General features: G+C 50.9%; 1 protein-coding gene across 4 annotated transcripts in view; it reads right to left on the reverse strand.

Moving 5' to 3' along the window:
• The window catches only part of DLG5 (discs large MAGUK scaffold protein 5), a 136171-nt gene that overhangs the window by 7966 nt on the left and 102577 nt on the right, over window positions 1–25628 (reverse strand). For 3 of the 4 annotated variants that reach the window (XM_033208354.1, XM_033208355.1, XM_033208356.1), the window contains exons 15-27: window positions 23372–24391; window positions 21873–21996; window positions 21308–21452; window positions 19824–19936; window positions 19071–19160; window positions 18637–18787; window positions 14334–14496; window positions 14044–14177; window positions 13201–13341; window positions 11680–11863; window positions 9927–10075; window positions 8895–9065; window positions 7806–8002 (exon numbers count right to left, since the gene is read on the reverse strand). In XM_033208354.1, the coding sequence (XP_033064245.1) occupies window positions 7806–8002; window positions 8895–9065; window positions 9927–10075; window positions 11680–11863; window positions 13201–13341; window positions 14044–14177; window positions 14334–14496; window positions 18637–18787; window positions 19071–19160; window positions 19824–19936; window positions 21308–21452; window positions 21873–21996; window positions 23372–24391 (2782 nt within the window). The remainder of the gene's footprint in view (window positions 1–7805; window positions 8003–8894; window positions 9066–9926; window positions 10076–11679; window positions 11864–13200; window positions 13342–14043; window positions 14178–14333; window positions 14497–18636; window positions 18788–19070; window positions 19161–19823; window positions 19937–21307; window positions 21453–21872; window positions 21997–23371; window positions 24392–25628) is intronic. The other variant, XM_033208357.1, reaches the window with a different exon arrangement.

Here is a 25628-nt window from a genome sequence, read left to right on the forward strand (position 1 = left end):
TGGCTAACACGGTGAAACCCCGTCTCTACTAAAAATACAAAAAACTAGCCAGGCGAGGTGGCGGGTGCCTGTAGTCCCAGCTACTCCGGAGGCTGAGGCAGGAGAATGGTGTAAACCTGGGAGGCGGAGCTTGCAGTGAGCTGAGATCCGGACACTGCACTCCAGCCTGGGAGACAGAGCCAGACTCCGTCTCAAAAAAAAAAAAAAAAAAAAAATTAGCTAGGTATGGTGGCATGCGGCTGTAGTCCCAGCCACTTGGGAGGCTGAAGCACCACAATCACTTGAACCCAGGAGGCGGAGGTTGCAGTGAGCTGAGACTGTACCACTGTACTCCAGCCTGGGCAACAGAGCAAGACTAGAGCTCAATAAAAATAAATAATAAATTAAAAACCTGATCATTATCCACATACATCCATACAGTCTTTTACACAGCCTTGCCTAACCTGGTGACCAGCAGCTCTGTTGTTTAAAACTAGAGGGTTTGGTGGTCACATTCACCACCTTGGAACCCCATGTGGTTCTGAGTGAAGGCTCCGAGGAGGAGTCAGGGGACAAAGAACTTCCTCTGAGAGGAGTTTACATAAACAAATCCTTTCTGTAACTAATCCGAACCTCACGGACAAGGCCAGCAACTCCTCTCTGATACCCCTTCCCCAACCCCCGTCCCCCCCGGCCCCCTTGAAGGTAACCACTATTATAAGCTGGAAGTGTACCCTAGTTCTCATAAACTGACTTTTATATGCTAAAGGAAACCTGAAACATACATTGTTTAAGTGTGTCTGTGGATATTTTGTAACTCGCTCCTTGTCTGGGGCTGTGTTTCTGGGAGGCATCCCTGGTGATTCATGGTGGGCCTCTCTACTTCTTTTGGGCATGCCATGAACACTTCCTCTGCATCGACTTATCCACTTCCTTGCTGATGTACACTATATCACCGTTCCCTCCATTTACTGGTATAAGAATCATATTCTCAAATTATGGCACAGTCGCTGTAGGGCAGAATTCAATAGAGTGCTTAAAAGAATGGTTTGGAAGAACATTACTGATATGGGAAGATGCTAACAATATGATAGTGGAAATATCTGGATGAAAATGGTATAATGCAGTGTAATCTCAGTTTTGTGTATTAAGTAAAAAACTGGAAAGAAATACATTAAAATGTTAATGGTTAAAAAAATCATATTCTCCCTTAATGACTATTAACATTCCACATTGTGGGGTACCAATTTAGGAGATTCCTGTTCCTCCCTGACAATCTTCTTTGCCAGAGGTCCTCACAATTGCAGAATCATAAGACTAGACAGCATCTTATGAGTCACTGACTCCAACTGGAGAAGAAAACCAGCGTATCCAAGGTTACAGCTGATCAGGGCACAGCAAAGGCATGGTCTTGGGGGTTCCAACCTTAGACCATACTGCAATGGCTTTCTTCAAAAGGTGCTGTGGACTGAACTGTGTCCCCTCAACATTTATATGCTGAAGCCGTAAGTCCCAAAGTGACTACATTTGGAGGCGGAGTCTTCAGGAGGTAAGTTAAATGAGGTCAGAAGAGTAGGGCCCTAATCTGATGGAACTGTGGCTTTTTAAGAGGAAGAGACACCAGAGATCAATCTCTCTGTCTCCAACATGTGAGGACACAGCAAGGAGGCAGCCGCATACAAGGCGGGACGACAGCCCTCACCAGAACCAACCACACTGGCACCCAGGTCTCGGATTTCCAACCTCGAAAACTGGGAGAAAATGAATTCTTGTGATTTAAGTCACCTAGTCTGTGGTATTGGTTTTTTGGGTGTTTTTTTTGTTTTTGAGATATGATCTTGCTTTGTTGCCAGGCTGAAGTGGGTGGCACAATCACAGCTCATTGCAGCACTGAACTCCTGGGCTTAGGTCATCCTCCAGCCCCAGCCTCCTGAGCAGCTGGGACTACAGGCACACGCCACCACACTTGATTAGTTTTTTAAAGTTTTTGTAGAGATAGGAGTCTTGCCATGTTGCCCAGGCTGGTCTCGAACTACTGGCCTCAAACAATCCTCTTGCCTCAACCTCCCAAAGTGCTGGGATTACAGGTGTGAGCCATCATGCCCGGCCTGTGGTATTTGGTTATGGCAGCCCTAGCAGACTAAGATAAAAGGAAAACCAGTCCTCCATATATTCCTGAGACACTCCCGCACAAGCCCCTAAAGGGGCAAGCATAAAGACACGCAGTGTCCTCTGGGTGGCAGACAGTTGAGTCCACTCAGGAGACCATTGTGGGTGGGTGCACAATCAGCGGGGTGGGGGGTACCAGGGATGCTATGTGGCAGTTGGAAGCAATAAACTACAGCAGGAATTCAAAACCCACTGTGCATTAGAATTACCTGGGGTAACTTTTAAACTACTACATAGGTATTACTACTCCCGGGTATAATGGAACAGCTTGCATCATCCCTTGGAGAACAACTAGAAAATCTGGGTAAAAAATGAGAAATATCTTTCTGAAGGCATCGTAGAGTGGCAGAGACAGACAGGATTTGAGACGCCAAGATCCTGGAGAGAAGGAAATTGGAGTAGTAGAAGCTGACATTCTGCAGGCCTTTCCCCCTTCAGAGCAACTAGAGACTTCTGAAGTGAAAGTGAGGGGGAGAGAACACAGGCAGAGGGCCGCTGCTGAGGGCTGAGAACCCAGGCAGAGGGCCGCTGCTGAGGGCTGAGAACCCGGGCAGAGGGCCACTGCTGAGGGCTGAGAACCCGGGCAGTGGGCCGCTAAGGACTGAGAACCCACGAAAAGTTTCTGAATATCTCCAAAGCAGGTGAGATCGAAACGGAGTTCAGGGCCGCCAGGACCTGATGGGTCATGATTCCAGAGGAAGGGAAGGGCAAAGAACTAAGTCTGATATCAGAGGTTTTCCCTTAAAACCATTTGCCAAATTCTTAAGCTGTGAAAAGCAAGAAGCTAAGCATCTAAGAAAGTCACTAAGACACTGAGCAGAGTAAAGCGTTCCATGGCCTCCCAGTGCTGAAGAGCGAGAAACTGGAAGTCAAGGCTCCCTAGTGAGGAGTGGCACTAGGGAACACCCCAGGCTGGGACCACCAGTGGGCCGCCCCCTAGGGTCAGGGTGAACCACCAGCTACACAAAAGCTGCAACCCATCCTGAGGTCAGCTGAGCCTGTGGCTGGATTGAGGTGATCTGCGAGCAGCGGCTATCTCCAGAGCAGAGGGCAGACCCTCTCCGGAGGCCAGCAACATCACTCAGAGCCCCGAAAATCCCCTAAACATCACTTCTGACATCTCAATAAACAATAACCAGGCATATCATGGGGCAGGACCAAGAAAAACAAAGACCACAGAAAGAGACTCAGGGATGACCACACATGACAGTTACCAAACACGGTCTTTAAAAAAATATGACTAAAATATTTAAGAGGACAGATGACAAGAGGAAAAGTCTCAGCAGAGAATTAAAGCCTGGTAAAAAAGAACCAAGTAGAAACTCTAGAGTGAAAAATAAAATACAATTTCTGAAAGTAAGAGCATAATGGATGCAACAGAAGATTGGAATAATGAACATGAAAAAAGGTGACTAGAAAACAACCAGGCTGGCTGAATCATGGAGAGAAAGAAAGAAGTGGAAAATACAGGAGAAAAAGAGCCCAGAAGATAGGAGACAGACATGGTATGGTCGAAGACTGAAAACCCCGAGGAGAGGCGAGGTCAGCACAGAAGCAGTATGAAAGAAACTGCAGCCAGGAATCTCCAAAACCGACCACACCACCAAGCTATAGAGGTAAAAATCGCTAAGAACCTCCTGAGCAGGATAAACACAAAGAAAACCACACGGGGGAAGCATGGTATGGTAAGAGATTAAGAAATTTCTTTCTGAGAAAGAAAGGCAGAGAAAACCCTACCCACACATGGTGGTGGACGGGTGGTGGCACTGCCTTCAGCACTGAGCCTGCAAGGATGACTTCTCACCTGCAATGAGCATGGCAGGCTGACAAGTGTCCCCCAAAGACTGATTCATGTCCTACGCCCCAGATCCCATGAGCATTACCTTATGCAACAAAAGAAGCGATGATTCAGTTAAAGGCCTTGGGAGGAGGGGCTTTTCCTGGAGTATTTGGGTAGGTGGGTCCTAAATAAAACCCCATGGGTCCTCTGAGAGGCAGAGGGAGTTGAGAGAGAGACCCACGTGGAACAGGAGGTGACGTGAAGACGGAAGAGATGAAATTTGAAGGTGACAGTGATGTGGCCACAGCAAAGGCTTGGTGGCAGCCACCAGAAGCTGGCAGGGGCAAGGAACAGGCTCTCTCCTCAAGCCCCAAGGGAGCGAAGGCTGGCCAACAATTTGACTGACCCAGTGGTCCTGAGTGTGGACTTCTGGCCTCCGGAACTGGGAGGATAAACCCGTGTGTCTGAAGCCACATACAGTCTGCGGTAATTGGGTACAGCAGCCACGGGAAACTACTACACAAAGAGAGCCAGGGACCAGGAAGGGTATCTTTAAAGCACCCAAGTAAAACATCCACCAATCTAAAATTCTATATCCAGTGAAAATCTCCAAAAACAATATTAAAATTGACATTTTCAGATGCAAACACTGACAGGATGTGTCACTAACAAACCTGCATTATAAGAAAAACATTTCTGCAAGTTGTTTAGCACAAAGAAAACAAAATAAGAAAGAAGCACAAAACTGCAGGAAGGAATGAGGAGCAATGGAAATGTGAAAGGCAAAAACTGATGAATAACTGATGTGCAAATGGATAGACTGAGTCGGAGTTAAAGTAGCTGTAGAATTAAAATGAGAAAAGTATGGCCGGGCACAGTGCCTTGTGCCTATAATCCCAGCACTTTGGGAGGCTGAGGTGGGCGGCTCACTGAGGTCAGGAGTTTCAAGACCAGCCTGTCAACATGGTGAAACCCCATCTTTACTAAAAATACAAAAATTAACCACATGTGGTGACAGGTGCCTGTAATCCCAGCCACTTGGCAGGCTGAGGCAGGAAAATTGCTTGAGCCTGGGAGGCGGAGGTTGCAGTGAGCCGAGATCTCACCACTGCACTCCAGCCTGGGTGACAGAGCAAGATTCTGCCTCAAAAACTAAAATAATAATAAAATAAAATGAGAATAGTATCAAAGTTAGAAAAGAGACAAATGGAGTTAGTGGTTTGCTGTTTTACAGTTATCAGGGAAGTGGTCAAAGCAACGATTTCTCCTAGCAGTAAGTCAAAAGTACATGCTGTGACATCTAGTTTAACCCCCAAAAGAATAAAACAGAAACAACACTAGTAGATGTGAGAGGATAACAGTAGATGGTATAGGGGCAGAATGAAACAAACACATGATTCATTTTTAAAAAGCAAGAAGGAAGGGACAAACATAAATGAGGTAGAATGAATAGAAAACAAACAGTAAGATGGCAAATGTCTACTTTATGTAATAGGGTAAATACTCTTGATGAAACAAACAAGACTGTCACAAGGGTGTTCAGATTGTGGAAATTCCTCACGCTGCTCACTTTTCTGTAAATGAATGTGCGCATTGCTGTATGTATGTTACACTGGGATAAAATTTTTAAAAAGACAGATTGCCACAGTGGATTTAAAAAGTCCCACATGCTGCTTACAAGGGATATTTAAATATAAAGTGACAGAAAAGTTTGAAGTAAAAGAAAAAGATAAACTGTGCCAAAGATAACCACAAGAAAACTGGTAATGTCAATAAAAATGTCACATAAAATAGACTTTCAGCAAGAAACATTCCTGGAGATCAAGAAGGGCATTTTATAATGATAAAAAGGTCAATTTACCAAGAAGGTATAACAACGCAAAACGTGTATGTACCTCACGACAACTTCAAGATCTGTACTGAAAAAGACCTGAAGAGCTAAAAGGAAGAATAGACAAAGGCCTATTTTTCAAAGACGCTAACACCACTGGACAAATGCCAAATATACCGGAAATGGCGCCTGCAGAGAAAGGAGCAGAGAGCACAAGAGTGGAGACCAGAGAGTGAAGGAAAACCAAAAAGCAAAATAAGAGAGAAATCTTGCCTTGATTAGCAGGTTGGCAATTTTTATTTGTTTATTTATTATTTTTATTTATTTTATTTTATTTTTGAGACAGAGTCTCACTCTGTCACTGCAGCTTTGACCTCCCAGGCTGAAGCAATCTTCCTGCCTCAGCCTCTTCAGTAGCTGGAACTACAGGCATAAGCCACCACACCAGGCTAATTTTTGTATTTTTTTAGTAGAGATGGGGTTTCACCATGTTGGCCAGGCTGGTCTTGAACTCCCTGCCTCAAGTGATCCACCCACCTCGGCCTCCCAAAGTGCTGGGATAACAGGTGTGTGCCACCATGCCTGGCCTAAACTTTTTCTATAAGGGGCAAGATAGTAAATACTTTAGGCTTTGAAGGCAAAACAGCAAAATTAAGCAACTGTTATCAGCAAAGGGCTAACAGATTTTTTACATCTTACATTTTAAAAAGTGTAAAAACCCATGTTTAGCTCACAGACCACTTAAAAATAGGCAGTGTTCCAGACTCAGTCCATGGCCGATAGTTTGCCAACTCTTGTCCCAGCTGATAGTGACAGTGGGCCATGAACTACAGTGTGATCCACTCAACTCCCTAGGCCTCAGGTCTTCATTGTGAAAAGGGAAGGGAGGGAGGGAGGCAGCCAGCTGCCCTACACTCTGCTGCTCACTGCCACCCCCATACCTGATTGCCAGGGAGGGTATGTTCTAGGACAGTAGACACACAGCAGGGCCCTGGGTGCCACGTTCCTAAGGACCTCTTGCTTTAAAGGACAAATGCATCCTTTCCACAAGGACTGTTTACCAGGGGATGTCTGATATCTGTTACTCAACTCCAGCCTAGGACTAGCATCTTGCCCCAGAAGTATCATATAAGAGTTGTTAATGAACAGAGGTCTGAGGCCAGAAATGCGGACGTTCTGCAGAAACCGATGGCTCTTGGTCACTACCAAGCAGCCTGTAATAACCTAAAAACAAATGGCAAGCAAGGCACTCAGCAGATTGCTTTTTGCCTACCCAATAGCCATTCCTCCATTCTTCCTTAGTAACTGAACCTCGTACTGAGGCCAGCAATGCACCCAACTAAAACATGCCTTTTCTTTTTGTTTTAATTATTATTTTTTGAGACAGGATCTTGCTCTGTCACCCAGGCTGGAGTACAATGGAGCGATCTTGGCTCACTGCAACCTCTGCATCCTGGGTTCAGGTGATTTTCCTGCCTCAGCCTCCCAAGTAGCTGGGATTACAGGCACATGTCACCACACCTGGCTAATTTTTGTATTTTTAGTAGAGAAAGGGTTTCACCATGTTGGCCAGGCTGGTCTCGAACTCCTGACCTCAGGTGATCCACCCACCTCGGCCTCCCGAAGTGCTGGGATTAAAGGTGTGAGTTACTGCGCCTGGCTAAAACATGCCTTTTTGACCTCTCTTGCACATTCAAGTGGACAATGAGATGTAAGTCGAAGTCACAGGTTAGGGCTTCCAGATAGCTGCTGCAAGAGGCACACTCAGCTGAGGCACACTTCTGCCTTACCCCTTCCTTCCTCCTGCTGCCTGAAACAGGGATGTGCTGGTTGCACTAACAGGTGGTGACCGGGAGGATGGAAGCCACACCCCATAGATATGGCTCTGAAGATGGCAGCACCCCCCGACCAAGCCGGACACACACCTTCAGACTTGTGCACAAAGCAAAGTAAGCCTCTCTTTTCTTTAAGTCCCAGTCGTGGAGCTCGTGGATCCACAGCAAACCCCATCTGGAGAGCCCAATGGAAAAGAGCTCGGCCACTTGCCTTCAAAGAGTGGAATGGAGTCATTGGAAAAGGCATCCAAGGAGAGCAGGTCTTTCCCATCCTTGGATCCGCTGCGTTTGTGCTTGTGTTTCCTCCGAAAAAAGGACCGGCGTGCAGCTGCCGACAGTGTCTTTGTGGCGCTATTGTCATCTTTGACTTCAGACATGCTGAGCCTCCTGGAGAATTCTTGGTCCATCCTGTGGCACAGGGGACAATGCTGGGCAAGGCTATCGAGACCCTGCTGCCCCACCCTACCCGACCTTCCTGGTGAGAAAAGCAAGGGTAGGCCAGGCACCGGGCTGCCCCCACACTCCTTGGCAGGTCTCAAGGCTACAGCTCCTCCCACGCCCCTGGGACCCCTTGGTACATGCTGTGGGGCGACACGAACACCAGCATCAGGGCAAGCTCTCAGAGTAGGTGATTTTTTCTACTACAGCATATTCAGCTCAGTGTCAAAAGGAACTGCTAGGACAGCCTTCACTTGGTGACGAGTTACACTTCCTGCCATAGAAGGGAAATGACGCAGGAATACAGGCTGCCTTGAAAACATGCTCAGTGACAGGAGCCAGACGAAAGGCCACACTATGCAATCCCATCCACACAGGAGTCCAGACAGGGAGACCCGTGGGTATCAGGAAGTGAAGCAGTGGCTGCCTAGGGCTGAGGGCTGGGTGGGAGGACAGTAGGATAAGGGGCTGACAGCTAATGGGTCTGGGGTTTGTTTGAGGTGATGGAAATGCTCTAAAATTAACTGTGGTGGCGGCTGCACACACCTATGAATATGCTGAAAACCACTGAATGGTACACTTTGAGGGAGCGGCAAGGTGTTAAGTATCTCCATAAATCCATTTTTCTAAAACAAGTAACGCCTCCTGACCCACAACTGTGCTCTATGCAGCACTGACTCACACTAGGAGCAGCTTTTTAGACCAGCACTTTTGTCAAAATGTAGAGAGCAGAAGCTAAGATGAGAAGCAGAATCCCTCCTCCTGCAGCCCAGGCCCCAGCCCCCTCCCGTGGGACAGCTCCATGGCTGGTGGCCCTCGGTGACCCCTGCCCCACCCCGCCCCAGGCCCAGAGAACACTTACACATATTTGCTGGGAATCTGCCCACGCTGGATCTTCTGGGCATTCTCGTCCAGCTGCCAAGCCATCCAGGACCCGAACGTGCCCTGGGGCAAGGTGTCATCCACGTAGAGGATGTCGTCCTTCTTAAAGCTCAGCTCATGCTCCACATCTGCCAGCCGGTCGTATAGGGCCCTGGACCACAGCACAGAGGGAACATGATCAGGTGGCTCTGGCCACCGAGGACAAACAAGGTGCCTTCTGTGGCCAGGCCCCTAAGGCTGATATTCTGCTTTGAGCTATCTCCAAACTCGATCAGGAACCGCCGAGGGTGGTGATTCTCAAAGTGGGGAGCCCGGTGTTTTACATAAAGGGACAAAGACTGCCTTTGCTCCCCTAACACTGAGGGCGCATCCCCATCAGAGAAAGAACTCGCCAAGATCTGAGGCCATAACTTCCCTTTCCAGGTGGCCTTTTCCCAGTTGCCTCCCTCCTCGAAGCCCAGGCCCCTGGTTCCTACAGACTGGAATCTCTCTAGGATGAAAACATGCCATCTCCTACCCTAGAGACAGGGAGTTGTACCGCATCAGTGTTCTCACGCTTTCTGTGGTCTCGGATCTTAGGAAATGAGAAGAAAGCTCTGAGCTCCTCCTAGAAAGCCTGCTGCCATCCCTAAATGCCCACAGCATTTCATACAGTAGTAAGGGCACTGAAGATGCCTGGGAAGTCCACACACACTGCAGAGGGATCTGCAAACCTGGCTTGGGGGACACCAGAAAAAGAGGAGCACAGCACACAGGAAAATGGGGCTTGACTGCCTCCAAATTCTCCAGGCCTTAAGCCCTAAAGGAGCCCACCTGGTTCTTAAAGCCCTAAAGGCTGTTCTAAGTCACAATCATCTCACCATAAATAAGTGTGCAGATTTGAGTGTCAAGGAATGATGATCATGGCCCCAGCCTTGGGGGGTAAGAAACAGCCATTCACCAGGAAGAGAATCTCCAATGAAAGCCTCTCCTCTGGCCCCAAATCTCCCACTGATTCCCCAGCCACTGGTACCTGATGTAGAAGCTGTCACCAGGCAGGCCCTTGGCCTTCGTGAACTCCTCGGGGCGGTACTGCACCTTCAGGCGGACACCATCCTTGGGCTTCAGCATTTCCACATAGACCTCCTCCACTGTCTTATTCCGCACGTCCAGGCTGCCATACTGCCAGGGATGCGGGTGGATATGTCAGAAGGCAGAAGCCAGGGGACAGCATGGGCACTCGAAAGGGGCCAGTGCTGACCATATGGCAGAAATCCAACATCCCTCCTTAACTGAGACTCTGCCTGCTCCCCTCTGCAGGAGGGGCTGAGTCTTCACAGTCTCCCCAGCCTCCAGCTCCCGTGCCTGCTCCCTGGACACCAGGTCCTCTGACAAGTGGCTGCTCTGCCCTTGTCAGCTTATCCAGGAAAAACCCTGTTCTGGTGAGCAGCAAGTCTGGGCTTTTCAGAATAGGGCCCTTCCTCTTGCTGATGCTACCTGTGCTTTTATTTATTTATTTTTTGAAACAGGGTCTCCCCTCTGTCACATAGACTGAGTGCAGTAGTGCAATCACAGCTCGCTGTAGCCTAGACCTTCAAAGCTCAAGTGATCCTCCCACCTCAGCCTCCAGAGTAGCTGGGACTATAGGGATACTCCACCATGCCTGGCTAAATTTTGTTTTGTTTTCTGTGAAGATAGGGTCTCACTATGTTGCCCAGGCTGGTCTTGAACTCCTGGGCTCAAGCAATTCTCCCACCTTGGCCTCCTAAAGTTCTGGGATTACAGGTGTGAGTCACCAAGCCCAGCTCAACTTGTGCCTTTATATTCTCACAAACCATCTCCCCCATGAGGCAGGAGACCACAGAGAAAAACCATCCTCTCTCATCAGAACAGAGTCCTGCGGCTACACCACCTGAGAGCAAGCACCTCCTGGTGCCCAGGGCCTGAGCCAAGGCTCTGCCCTCAGGTTCCCTCGATGGCCTGCCTGGCTTCACAGGGACCTGCTCAAAGGGGCTTGGCAGGATTCTGGGTTTACAGGGGTTAAAAATCAACCCTGGCCAGGCACAGTGGCTCACGCCTGTAATCCCTGTACTTTGGGAGGCCGAGGCGGATGGATCACCTGAGGTCAGGAGTTTGAGACCAGCCTGTCCAATGTGATGAAACCCCATCTCTACTAAAAATACAAAACAAAATTAGCTGGGCGTGTTGGCGTGCACCTGTAATCTCAGCTACTCAGGTGGGTGAGGCAGGAGAATCGCTTGAACCTGGGAGGCAGAAGTTGCAGTGAACCGAGATTGTGCCACTGTACTCCAGCCTGGGCAACAAGAGCAAAACTCCATCTCAAAAAAATAAAAATCAACCCTGAGGCTGGGCACGGTAGCTCATGCTTGTCAACATAGCACCTTGGAAGGCCAAGGTGGGCAGATCACTTGAGGTCAGGAGTTTGAGATCAGCCTGGGCAACATGGTGAAATCTGGTCTCTACTAAAAATATAAAAATTAGCTTGGTATCATGGCACACGCCTGTAGTCCCAGCTACTCGGAAGGCTGAGGGAGAAGAATCACTTGAACCTGGGAAGCGAAGGTTGCAGTGAGCCGAGATTATGCCAGTGCACTCCAGCCTGAGCAACAGAGCAAGACTCTGCCTCAACAACAACAGAAGTCAGCCCTGACTGGCTCACCAGATGAGAGGCTGTACTCCTGTGTCTTTGGTGCCACCTGAGATGGCAGCAAGCCACCTGTGGTAGGTAGATGGAGGCCTGGCCTACTCAGCAGCTCAGAACTCACCTCCAGGATGAGGTCCCCTGGCACGAGGCCGTCAGGACCCTTGGCAGGACTGTCATCCTCCACTTCAGCCACAAACACCCCATGCAGGTTCCCACCACACAAGTGCACCCCAAGCTCCAGCTGGGACTTTTTGATGAAGACAACACGTGGCTCCAGGGTTTTCTTGTTGGTATCTCCCGCAATCCTTTCAGGAAACAAAACAAAGTTCCTCAACTGTGCACAAGGAGGGAGGAGGCACAAAAATACAAAGCAGTGACCAGTGTCTTAATCGCTTTATGCCTGCTTCCTGGGTTCTCAGAACCACAGGGAGCTGAGAGGTGGCCACCAGTTCTACTGGCTCGGCGTTCAGGGCAGGATACTGAGGTGCACTGGAGATGAAGGTAAGACCCCAGGTCCAAAGTCAATTGAGTGGGGAGTCAAAACCCAGGCTCCCGGGCCTGGCTATCAATCTCATGCCTTAGAGATCAGGATGGCCTCCCTCTCATGGGGATCACACCCATTTTCCTTAGTTCTTCCTAAGGAAAGGTCAAGTTGGCCTCACTGTCCAGAGCACAGCAACGCATTCAGCAAATGTCTACCAAGCAACTTCTATAGACCAGGAACTGCTAACTCATGAAGAGGGGCCCCTTGCCATCAAGGCCCTTACAATCAAGGGAGGGAAGCTCAAAGTAAGCTGCTGAACACATCGAGGGAGAGAGATGGGACAGCGATGGAAACAGATAAAGAGGGCTTCAGGGGAGACGCCAGCCTGGGAGGAAAACCTTGCAGCAGGTAAGTTCCAATGTGACAAACTCTGGTATAGAGAATGCAGAGCTGGCCTCATTCTGTGAGATGCTGCCCAGTGCTTAGTGAAGGCCTCTCAGTGCTGGAGACACAGCTACTCCAGGACTGCAGAGTGATCATGTTGCACCCTGGCCTGGATGGCCCTCCCCACAGCCCCAGGCCAGGCTGGACGCTGTGCAGCTCCCACGGGGCTCCTTCCTCCTCCTGAACTCTGCTGCTCCCTCGGCCTGGACTTCCCTTTATGCCCACCCCTGGCTCTTGCCTGTCCTGAACATTTTAATCCAGCTGCCGCCTCCCCTGCCACACTCCAGTGATCTTCCTGCCTGCTCTGTGGTGGCCAGCAGTTTTGACTGTGTTGCACACGCCTGGCACTGGTCTGCCACCTGGTTGAGGGAAGCACTGCTGTGGGTGGCCAGAGCCCAGGGCCTGGCTGGGTGACGACTGTGGGAATGTGTCCAAAGACAAACTCAGAAAGCGAGTGAATGAGAAAAGGAGAAGAGAAAGAGAAGATGCAGGGGAAAGAACAAGTCAACTAGAAAACAAGAGAAAAAGAGAAAGGAAAAGAGAGCAGGAAGGGAAAAAAGGAATGCTATGCTCCCAGCCCAAGTCCTGAAGACCTGGTGTGTGGCCTGCAGCATATGAGGCCAGCTGCCCAGTGCCCACGCCACTTGGAGAATGTGCTCAGCCCCACCCAGCCAAAGTGGACACAGGGAAGGCTCACAGCACACATCTGCTGACCTGGAGCTGCTCTGCTTGGCTGGGGGGGTGCTAGGCCCCTCGTCCTGCTCCATCAGTGGGTCAATGACAGAGGGATGCTCCGGGGTGGTGGTGCCGCTGCCCTGGAGAGTGGAGTGGGTACTGGCAGGGTCCAGGTGTGAGCTGGAGACGGAGGACAGGAGGGATAAGGAGCAGTATGAAGACACCCAGAGCCACCCCTGCTCCTGTGGCAACTAGGTCTGAGCTATAAATGGGGACTGGGTCACACAGCCCCGCACCCTGTGCCCTGAGCAGAGCAGACACATTAGAAGCCTGGACCCATGACATCCACCCCAAAGGATCCACCTGTCCTCTCCCCTCCACCTGTCCTCAGCTCAGGGGCCCTCTCCAAAGGCATCTGGCCTCGGGGAGCTGTGCGCGTCCTGTCCCTTTTCCTCTGCCTGTGCATCCCATCTCTCCTGCTGAGCTTGTGGCGCAGCACTGCCGGGTGTGCCTCCCCTTCTTTTCTGCCGTTCCACCCACAGATCAGGGGCAGATACAGGCAGGTGTACAGCATCTGCTCCTGGACAGGGAGCCAAACACTTTGAGTGAGAATCCACCCCCAGGGCCACAGCTGCTGGCTACCACAGGCCCCTGCTGTTCAGGCAACCATAGCCATCTGTTTTCACACCCCATTTCAGGAGAAAACAGCCTCTCTCTATATGCCCCTTTTCCAAAATCCAGGGCTGGTCAACTCTCTCTTTAGCAGCAGTAGGATTCTCAGAACTTGTGGCTGTCACCCTGAGTCTCCCTGCAATGAGAGGAGTGCTGCCGCACCCACCTCTCCACCCCCAGCCCAGACGGCCTGGGGAGGCCCGCGCTCACCTGGACCGGGAGTGGCTGCTGAGCTGGTGCACGTGGGGGTTGTACTGGGCCAGGATGGTGATGGTATCACACTGCTGCCCGATGATGAGCCGCGCCTGCTGCTCTGTGGCGCTCCGCAGGTTTATGCCATTGAACTGGGGAAACATTAGGAGGGGCTCAGTGATGGGGTCGGGGCTGTGGACAGGGAGGTGGCCCCAGGGACTCGGGAGCACTGCAGTTCTCTAGGAGGAGGAGGGGGGAAGAAGGGCAGGTTTCCATGGGCGCCATGCAGGAGGGCAGCTCCCTCTCACCTCCAGTAACTGATCCCCGTACTCCAGGCCAGCCTGGTGAGCGATGCTCCCCACGGTCACCTTGGAGACATAGATGCCACCCTTCTCTCCACTCACGATGGAGATGCCCAGTGGCTCCGAACCCTTCTGCACCTTCACGTGGCGTGGCTCCTCCACATAAGGCCTAAGGAAAAGTCAAAAGTTTCGGGGACTCAGGGTCAAACAAAAGGGTTGGGGAGAGCCTGAGTTCTCCAATCAGGCAGTGCAGAAAGGGCCCCAAGCCTGGATGCTCCCATTGTGACACAGCTACATGGGGACACAGTGGGTCCACTCCTGTGTGACAAAGGACCACATTCCCACAGCCTCACGCAACACGAGCCAGCACACCCAGACACGCAACCACCCAGACCAAAGACACAGAGAACGATCCGTGTCAACTATCAACACTGATACACACGGATTTTCATTACAGGAGAGGAGCTGCCCCACAATATGCAATTACAAACTCCGGGGGGCTCGAGATGCCCTCTGAGGAAAAGGGATGGCTCCTGGGATGACATTCCATCCTGAGGGGGCAACAGAAAATAGTCCATTTTTATGTGTACTGGCTACACAGAGTGATGCAAACTGGTCATGGAAATTAAGCCGCTGCAGACCCAAGCCTTTGTAAAAGGAGGAGGCAGCTAGAAGCAAGGCTGCAGTCATGCAATTGCTGTCCTGGGGCTGTCCAGTGTACCCAAGGGCACTGGGGCAGGGGCTCGGTGAGGAACCTCTGGGCAAGCCAACCGCATGGTGGAAGGCCTGGGCCTGGTGGCCACGGGCAACCTCAGAAGAGATCTGTGGTGGCAGAGACATCTGGAAGGTGACAAAGGTTAGAAAGAAGGGACGCTCAGAGGAGAAAGACAATCAGAGACACCTGGAATATAACAGAAAAGACAGTCGAGTGATGCAGAGCCTCCCGTCGGGACTTCACGCCGCCCAGGGCCTCATTCCTCCAGGGTGTGGACACCTGAGCTTTTCCTCACAGGATAAAACCATATAGCCAAAGGCTGAGGGGGCCAGTCCAGGTCCCCTCTACAGCACATGGTCGGGATAGATTCTAGCGGGGAGGCACCTAAACCACCCCATCCCAGCCACCTGGAGGCAGAGCAGCTTCCCGATTGGCACTCTCAGCCTGCGGCCCTGTGGCCCAGCCCTCTTGGGAAGAGGAGATTAAAATTATTCTTGAGTTGTCCCTGCTCTCTCCCACCCTCCAAAGTGTTCCCACTTCCCAAACTTGCCCACTCTAGAAGTCCTCCCTTGACCCTCCAGCTCAGACAGATCCACCCCAGCCTACACCCACAGTCCCTTTCGATGCAACACGGATTAGAGCCCTGTGCTGTGGACAGCTGCAGAGCCCTCAGCACACAGCCACCCCCAGATCACCCTCTTGCTCCAGCCTTAGATGATGAAACAGAGACCCAGAGCAGAAAGAGGTCCACCTCCATACAACAGGTGTATCACAATAAAGGAGCAAGTGACTAAGTCACAGCAATAGCCACACGACAGAACGACGATCTGAAGCGGGTTCTCAGGTTCCAGCGACATGCAAAGATGTAAGGGACGCACCACGGGGTGGGGAGGCCCGATCGGCATCATTTCACTCATATTTATCTGCATCTGCACACACAAGTATGCGTGGATTTATGCACAAGGAGGCTTCTTACGCAGGACATTACCAAGTGTTAACAATGGTGTCTCCAGGTGAGGGGATCCGAGATAATCTTTTTTTTCTTTCTTTTTTTTTTTTTTGGAGACGGATTCTTGCTCTGTCACCCAGGCTGGAGTGCAGTGGCATGATCTCAGCTCACTGCAACCTCCACCTCCCAGATTCCAACAATTCTCCTGCCTCAGCCTCCCAAGTAGCTGGGATTACAGGTGTGCACCATCATGCCCAGCTAATTTTTGTTTTCAGTAGAGACGGGGTTTCACCATGTTGGCCAGGCTGGTCTCACACTCCTGACCTCAGGTGATACGCCCATCTCAACCACCCAAAATGTTGGGATTACAGGCATAAGCTATCTCGCCCAGCCAGAGATAATCTTTACTTTTTAGTCTTCTGAATGATTTGAATTGTTTATAATATGCAAAGTTTTCTCTAAACAATAGCTGCTTCTCAAAAGAAGTTTATAAAGTATACTTAAACTATTATAAATAGCTAAAAACATAACATTAAGGGAGATGTAATTATGTACATAAATACATATACATATATATTTCCAAAGGGTAAAGGCAATTGAATCTCTTGTTGAAGAGATTATCTGTGACATTTTTCTTCTCTCTACTTGTCTGTTTTTTATTTTTTGAGACGGAGTCTTACTCTGTCACTCAGGCTGGAGTGCAGTGGCGCAATCTCAGCTCACTACAACCTCCGCCTCCCGGGTTCAAGCAATTCTCCTGCCTCAGCCTCCCGAGTAGCTGGGACTACAGGCGCCCGCCACCATACCTGGCTAATTTTTGTATTTTTAGTAGAGATGGGGTTTCACCATGTTGGCCAGGCTGGTCTCGAATTCCTGACCTCAGGTGATCCACCTGCCTCAGCCTCCCAAAGTGCTGGGATTACAGGCATGAACCACCGCACTCGGCCTTCTTCCTACTTTTCTATGTCCCCGATTTTCCATAACAAGCATAAAATACTATACTTCAGAATCTGGGAAACGGGGCTATTTTTAAAAGAAAGCTGTTGCTCAGTCAGGTCACACATGTCAAATTTCATCTCCAATTGGATCCTAACCACCATGAAGGCAGAAGTCACTCACATTTTTCTCCCTTCTGGAGCAGGTCCTGGCTCTCCATGCCCTGCAAGGAGCTAAGGGAATGCCTGACGGTGGGTGGCAAGGCCCTTTCCACAAATGAAGAACCCACTTCACTTGGGGAAAGTCCTGTCCTCTCCGTGGCCAGGGCCGGGGCTGAGTAAAACAGGCCAGCATGCTCCTGCACGTGCCACATGGTAAGAGTTCTGTCAGCACTTCCTATGAGCTGCACCCAATTCCCCTATTGGGGCCAGGCCTCTGTGTTTTGGTGTCCTTCCGTTACCCCTCAGGTTCTCTGGTTTGTTGCCTTTTAAGTTCAGATTTTCAAGTCAAATAAAAGATTTTCTCTGGCTGGGCGCGGCGGCTCACGTCTGTAATCCCAACATTTTGGGAGGCCAAGGCCCACGGATCACCTGAGGTCAGGAGTTCAAGACCAGCTTGACCAACACGGTGAAACCCCGTCTCCATCAAAAATACAAAAATTAGCCAGGCGTGGTGGTGGGCGCCTGTAATCCCAGCCACTCGGGAGGCTGAGGCAAGAGAATCACTTGAACTGGGGAGGCGGAGATTGCAGTGAGCCAAGATTGCACCACTGCACTCCAGCCTGGGGGACAAGAGCAAAACTGTCTCAACAACAACAACAACAAAAAAGATTTTCTTAATATAGGGCCCACCCATGCTGAGGCTCCTAGCTACAGAGGCCTCAGCTTTCTGGATTCAAATGAACGAGAGTAGCTGTGTTTCTTTTGGTGATTAAATAAAGTTTAATTTTAATCAGAGCTCTTTAAGATCTACAATCTGGACAGAAGCTGTTAAATATAAACACAATCTAGTAAGTTCCATCTAGGGGAACAATAGAGAGGGATGTGTGTGCATAGTACGCAGTGGGGACGGACTCCACAGAGGAGGTGCCTCTGGACAGACAGCAAGCCTACAGTCAACCTGAAACCTAAGATGGACCTGCATTCTAAAATGAACCAGTAAAAAGCTAGGCTGCACATTTATGCTTTATACACTTTCTTCCTGTGTATATTTTATTTCACAACAGAAAGCTTCGAGTGAGAGGGAAAAACAAAGGGTAAGAATGAGTCCCGGTGCCAGCTGCTAACCACGTGGCCACAGGTCTGTCACTCCAACGTCTGGATCCAGTTTCCTCAACTGTGAAACAGGATAACAATAATAACGACACTGACAGGGTCCCTGGAAGAATCTCGTGACTTAGCCACATGTAAAGTGCTTGAACAAGGGCCCAGGACGGTGTAAACGGTGCCACGATGGCACAATCACCGTTAGGTCGTTTCCAGCATCATCTACTATGAGCCCACTTGGCTCCCTGCCTTGCCATCCACACATGCCCCACCTCCCTGCATCCAGTGCCCCATGGCATTTACTGGTGATACCGGCAAATGCTGGGACACCCAAGCTACTCCTGCTGCTTCTACTAAGCCCCTTCCCTGCAGAGCCCGTGCCCGCCGCAAGGGTGCACACTGTCCACTGGTTTACCCACGTCACCGATGACTGGCCACACTCACCTGTCCTTTCTCCGCTCCCCGAGGGAGGCGGGGTTGACAGCGATTCTGGGCAATGTGGAGGCTGAGGTCTGGGACTGGCTACAAGAGGACAGGGTGTCGATGTTCAGGGGTGACTGCGGAGGAGTGCTGCATTCAGAATGTGACACTGAACCTGCAGAGAGGAGCAGGTAATGCCGTTGTGAACTCCCATCTCACTTCCCCAACAGCCAAGATCAAGGGGCAGCCTATCCCCACTGCATTGCATAGTCTGGAGTTCGATGCTGGGCTCTGCGTTGCCCCCTACCTCCCACATCACCAGGCCTACTGCTGGGTTCAGTGAATTTTTACTGACTGACTGAGATGACTATGAAGTTCTCAGCTAAGCCCAGAGACTCCATCAAGAGGAATCAGATCACAGGAAAAGAGGACAGATGGGAGTGTCCAGAAATCCTTACCTCTGTCAGAGCCCACGACAGACCGCGGATATCTTGGTGTCGATGGGATTTTAATGCGTTCCGCCTTGAATTGCAAGTTACTCGAAGAACCTATTGTTCCATATGGGAACAAAACTTCAGGCCTTGTGGTCAAACACCACCCTGTCCTCCCTCTCCACCAGCCTACCAGTCAGGATGATAAATGCAAAGCTGGGCCCTGCTGTTTACTCCCAAGGGAGCCTTGATGTGGAACAGTCAGGAAAAGCAGACATTTAACATTTATCTCAATAAACTATGCAGGCACAGACTGCTCCACAACAGAGGCACACAAGTCTCACTTTCAGCCACGGAACAGCAGCCTAAGTGACACAGCGGCGGCTCCATCTGCTCCCCCAAGATCGCCAAGGGCTACCTCTGTCTGACTCTCCTCTGGGGTTCACTTTCCATACAAAAATGTATGAAGAGCCATATAAAACAGTCCAGAATGAGGCCAACAACCTCAGGGACAGGGAGCAAGGCTCCTAGCTGAGCGGTCACCTAAATGACCATTAGGGCCCCACAGAAAGCAGAAGGCGAAAACAACGGCTCTGACAGCAGCATGGGCACCGCTGGCTCGTGAAGGAAGCAGCCCTTCCCAGTAGGGAAATAAGCTCAGTCCCAGGAGGTGACAGGAGCTCGTGTGGGGAGCCCACCCGCAGATCTGGACATTAGGATGCAGGCAGAGATGAAAAGCTTGACACTCGCAGCAGCACAAAGTCCAAGTGGTGCAGTTACCGAGGCGGGCGCTGGAGGGCAGTGAGTTGGACCCGTGGGTGGCTCTCATCTCGGAGTAGTCGCTGCAGGCCCTGTGGCTCAGGTCCAGGCTTAGGCGTCCCTGGTGCTGGACGCTGCGTAAAAACAAGAGGTGAGGAGTTCCGGAGGAGAAACAGCAACAGATGTGGCCACTGGGGAGAAACACACAGACCAGCCAAGGCTTCCCAAGCGGGCAGAAGGGAGGCCCAGGAGCCACTGATGATCGGCCGAGGATAGCCTTCAAGCAGTGGAAAAGGCCACACACATGGGGCGGCCAGTGTCATACCCACTCCAGCCATAGGGTCAGGATAAGGCTCACTAGGAGGAAGCGATAAAAAACAGAGGCTCTGGAACCTGGGTGGGCCCGGGGAGGGGGAACCTATTCTCCCAGGAAGTGGGTAAGGAGGGACAAGATGGGCACAGAGGACTTTGGGGAGGGGACCTGTGTGCCTCACTCGGGACAGTGTGCCTAGGAAACTGGAGGGCAGAGCAGGGATCGCCCACGTCCTGCCCTGAGGCCAGGCCTCAATGGCGTCTTTTTCGGGCTATGCAATGAGACGACATCTCTTTCCTGCTTAAACTCTCCAGTGGTCTCCACTGTCCTTAGAATAAAATCCAAACTTTTTATCATGGCTGCAGGTCCCTGTGACCTCAAACCTCTTCCTGACTCACTGTCCCTTTGCCAAGCTCCCACCACTGTGCCCGGGTACCCTGGCCTTGGCACTGACGGCCCATCTCCCTGGAGGCTCCAGTCCAGGTCTTGTGCAGCTGGCCTCTTTCCTCATTTGGGTCACAGCAGCATCCCCTCTGCCCATAGGGCCCTTTCTGACCACCCACTCTAACTTGCCACCCTCTTCCAAGTCACAGCCCAGCCCGTCACCCTGTTTGACCACCTTCATAGCCTCTCGGCACCATCTGATATCACTTTGTTCATTTTTTTTCTGTCTGCCTCCCACATTTGTAAAACCACACCACATGAGCTGGAAACTAATCTGTTTAGTTCAGCATTGTATTCTCTTATAATTAGGATAGACCAAGGCATGCAGTAGGTGCTCAAAAAAAGTCTGGCAAATGAATGAGTAACAGTGGCCTGGAGCCAGCCCACCCTCTTCTGAAGTATCAGTTTCCTCATCTTGAAGACAGAGACAGTAACAGGACTTAACCCATGAAGTTGCTGTTGATTTGGTGAAATGATATTCATAAAGGTCTGGGCACAGTGGCTGGGACATAAGCACTCAAATATCAGTTGCTATCACTATCGTGTTCTTCCGGTACCTTTTGAAACCTTGTGCTGATTAATTCAGAAAGCAGCCCTAAGGCTCCTTTCCCTGTGCTGCTCTAGCCAGCCCCTCCCAGCCAGGCAAGGACGTTTCTCCACCAGTGAGCCTCTTTATGCACCAGTGGTTCCATGTCCAGGCGGGCTTGGGCAGCTGGGGTACAGAGAAGCGTAGTGTGCCTTCACATACCTGGGATGCAAACCCTGGGGGCCAGCATCTCGGGCCGCAGGTGGAGAGCTGCAGGGGCCGACCCTGTGGCTACGCACAGTGTAGATGGGGTTCCGCAGGATGGAGCTCACGGTGGTGCTGGGGGTCAAACTCCGGGGAACAGTGCCTAGAAATGCGCTTGGTGAGAAGAGTCGCCCCAAAGGACCCAGCCAGCCCTGGACTTAAACAAGCCCTTTCCCTGTATCCCAGGACACAGCCACAGTCTTTTGGGAAAAGGACTTGGGAGATGAGTTTTAACCACCAATTCACAATGTGGCTGTGGCTCCTGGCCTGTCTCCATCTGTAAAAAGTGGGGAAGTCTCTTTCATGCTTCCTATTTCCCAGGGGAGAAAGCATTTTGACAAGCTTAGACATGTCATGGCTACAAGACAAACCATCCCAGACAGGGCAGCATTTCCCAGTTCTCTGGACCTCAGGGCTGAAAAGTCATGGTAGCTCTCTGAAATGCTGCCTCCCCTCTCCCCGGAGACTAGGCATCCCGAGTTTACACCGACCCTTAGCCCCAGCCCCTGGCTGGCTGACTCACCCATAGACTGCCTGCTAGGGTATAGCGGGGGGTTGCTATGCCGGCTGGAATGCCCAGGTGAGTAAGGTGCCCACTCCTGGAGCTCCGGGGAGAGTTCTCCACTGGCTGGGACACACTTCTGTTCCTGCAGATTCAAGGGCAAGAGTGTCTGCTAGAAAGAGTGGAGCGTGGCTGGGCACTGTGGCTCACACCTGTAATCCCAGCACTTTGGGAGGCCGAGGCAGGCGGATCACCTGAGGTCAGGAGTTTGAGACCACCCTGGCCAACATGGCGAAACCCCATCTTTACTAAAAATACAAAAATTACCTGGGCATGGTAGTGGGTGCCTGTAATCCCAGCTACTTGGGAGGCTGAGGCAGGAGAATCGCTTGAACTCAGGGGGCAGAAGTTGCAGTGAGCCAGGACTGCACCACTGCACTCAGGCCTGGGTGACAGAGCGAGACTCCATTTTGGGGAAAAACACGAAAACATTGGCCGGGCGCGGTGGCTCAAGCCTGTAATCCCAGCACTTTGGGAGGCCGAGGCGGGCGGATCACGAGGTCAGGAGATCGAGACCATCCTGGCTAACACGGTGAAACCCCGTCTCTACTAAAAAAATACAAAAAACTAGCCGGGCGAAGTGGCAGCGTCTGTAGTCCCAGCTACTCGGGAGGCTGAGGCAGGAGAATGGCGGGAACCCGGGAGGCGGAGCTTGCAGTGAGCTGAGATCCGGCCACTGCACTCCAGCCTGGGAGACACAGCGAGACTCCATCTCAAAAAAAAAAAAAAAAAAAAAAAACACGAAAACAGTGGAGCGCTTGGGCAGCTCTGCAAGCCAGTTTCTGTCCCCAGGAACCAGCTCCTCCCACTGGGGCCCAGGAGGGGACAGCTGGAGAGAAGTGTTGCCCATTCATGTTGCCTTACACATCTGCAAGGTAGCAGCTTTACTTCAGAAGAAAACCACAGAGAATGAATCTTTCACATAGAGATCATGTAAAAGGTGAGAATGCACACGTGTATCAGGCATGTACAACTCTGTCTGATGTGCAGGGCTGTGGGAAGAAGCTCTCTGTCCCCAGTGAGCAGTGTGGACTGGTGCCTGAGATGCTTTCCACAGTCCCCAGCAATCTCACCCTCTGGAAACTATGACAGCACACACAATCAGGCCGTCCTGCTGCCCACTCAGCCTCACACGTGCCACCTCATCTCCCTAGCCCTTCAAGACAAGTCCATGCCCTAGGTTTTATTGTTTAAGTTCAAAAGCTTCTTATTAAAAAAGCAAACCAAATGCTATGCCCAAGAAGGTGTTCCCCTCTTGTGTCACACTCCCACTACCACGCATTTCCACTCCACTTACCTACCTCCTAGCTGGGCCACTTCCCACTTGAGTCCAACAGCAAAGGCAAAGGTACCAGCCTAAACAGGCGCCTGGAACACTGGTGTAGGGCCACTCAGCAGCCCTCCTTTGGCCAATTGCCCCCCCAGGCCTCCCCTCCCTGCACCCTGGGACTCAGCACTACCTCCAGGAACTGAGCAGGAATCACTACTGGAGCAAGCTTAGGCCGAAAACTGGGAGCAGATTTTGGCCGGCGACGCTTCTGCCCCAGCTCGTCCACCTTCTGGGAGGTAAGGTCCTCATCACAGGATTTCTTGGCCGGCAGGTAGGAGGAGTCCCCATCTCCTTCAGGGTAGTAGCTGGAAGCGATGCGGACCCTGGCCTTGCGAGGGGGTGATGCATGCATGGGCTCCCCGGGGTCCACATCGGGGGGCAGGGCACTTGGGGGACTAGTGGATGGGGAGCTGCCCACCAGAGTGGCCTCTGACTCGGAGCTAGTCTCCAGCCTGTGCTGGAACTTAATGGAGTCGCTCCTTCTGGGAGGTTTTGGGGGTGTCAGAGGCCCCGCCCTCTTGGAGGGCTGGGGAGAGTGAGCAGGCCCAGGACCTGGCAGCAGGTAATCTATTTTGGGGGGTGTCTGGGGGCGTTTGAAAGTGTTAGGGTCAAAGATGGACTTTCTTTGCTTTGGCTTCTTATAAACGGAGAGCTTCTCAGGCGCTGCCGTGGAGCTGAGCACGGCCTTGGGCCAGGTCCCGCCGCTGTTGGAGCCTTCAGAGTCCACCTTGTCCAGGGGGGCCTCCCCAACCCCACAGGCGCCCACCTCCGTCTCAAAGGGCAGCAGTGGCCGCCGGCTACGCACGTCCACCAGCCCAAAGCCACGGTCCCCAGAGGCATCTGAGCGGAAGGAGCTCAGGCTACGCTCAGAGGCACTGGGACAGGCCTGGGGGCAGACCTGCAAGGGTCCCCCAGGGAATGGCTTGTGCAGAAAGGAGCTGCTGCCTCCTGGGGGGCCTGGCTCCTTCCTGTCTTCCAGCCTGTCCGTGTAGAAGATATCTGTCTGCGTGGAGTTATTGTGCTGTATCAAATTCCGTTTGTTATGAGCCTGGACCTCCGGGCCATGGGCTCGAAAACTCAGCATCTTATCAGAGTCTTTGATATTTTCAAAAATGTTCTGGCCACTCCACGAGGAGCTCTGAGGGAACACCTAGGCAGGGATTGCAGAGGAGTGAGAGAGAAAGTGAGATGGCAGGACTTGGAGCTGCCACTGAAAACCGTCCCCACAGGTAAAGCAATGGTCAGGAATGGGCCACCTGCCCCTTAAAAAAGAGACAGACAGACAGAGACGCACATACACACAAACACATATGCTTCTTCCTAATAGAGAAGTTTTCTCATGGCCCTGGTCACTCTGAACTCAAAGAAGAGTCAAAGTTTTATTAACTTTGAACACTTTCTCAAATCACCTGGGCCAGGCACGGTGGCTCATGCGGGTAATCTCAGCACTTTGGGAGGCCGAGGCAGGCAGGTCATGAGGTCAGGAGTTCAAGACCAGTCTGACCAATATGGTGAAACCCCGTCTCTACTAAAATTACAAAAATAAGCCAGGCACAGTGGCATGCACCAGTAGTCCCAGCTACTTGGGAGGCTGAGGCAGGAGAATCACTTGAACCCGGGAGATGGAGATTGCAGTGAAGTGAGATCACACCACTGTGCTCCAGCCTGGGTGACAGAGCAAGGCTCTGTCTCAAAAAAAAAAAAAAAAAAAAAGGAAATCACCTGCATAATGTCTTGAGTATTTTTTTTAATATTAAACATAAAAGTAAAAATTCATTGTTAAAAATGTATCTCTTGTGGTACACCCAGACAACAGAATATTAATTAGCACTAAAAAGAACTGAAATGACGTGGAGGAACCTTAAGTGTATATTAGCAAGTTAAGAAGCCATTCTATACACTCTGTGATTCCAACTCTATGGCATTCTGGAAAACACACAAGCATGGAGGCAGTAAAAGGATCAGTTGTTGCCAGGGGCTTGGATAAATATGGGGAGCATAGGGAATTTTTAGAGCAGTGAAACTACTGTGTATGATATTATAATGGTGGTACATGTCATTACCTGCATCAAAACTCACAGAAAATACACCACCAAGACTGAACCTTAATGTAAACTATGCATTATAGTTAATACTAATGCATCCACATTGGCTCGCTAATTGTAACACATGTACTAACTACACTAATGCAAAATGCCAAAATTGGGGAAACTTAGGGACAGGAGTGGGGATGGTCGTGGTGGGGTGGTTGAGAGAGTACTAAGAATTCTGTATCCGCCCAACTTTTCCGTAAACATAAAACTGTTTCCAAAAACAAGTCAATTAATTTGAAAATAGTTAATTTAGAAAACATCTCTTAATAGAAGTTAGAAAAAACAGGCCCAGCC

This window comes from Trachypithecus francoisi, unplaced genomic scaffold, assembly GCF_009764315.1.
Source record: "Trachypithecus francoisi isolate TF-2019V2 unplaced genomic scaffold, Tfra_2.0 Lachesis_group9, whole genome shotgun sequence".
In the NCBI taxonomy this organism is placed as follows: Eukaryota; Metazoa; Chordata; class Mammalia; order Primates; family Cercopithecidae; genus Trachypithecus; species Trachypithecus francoisi.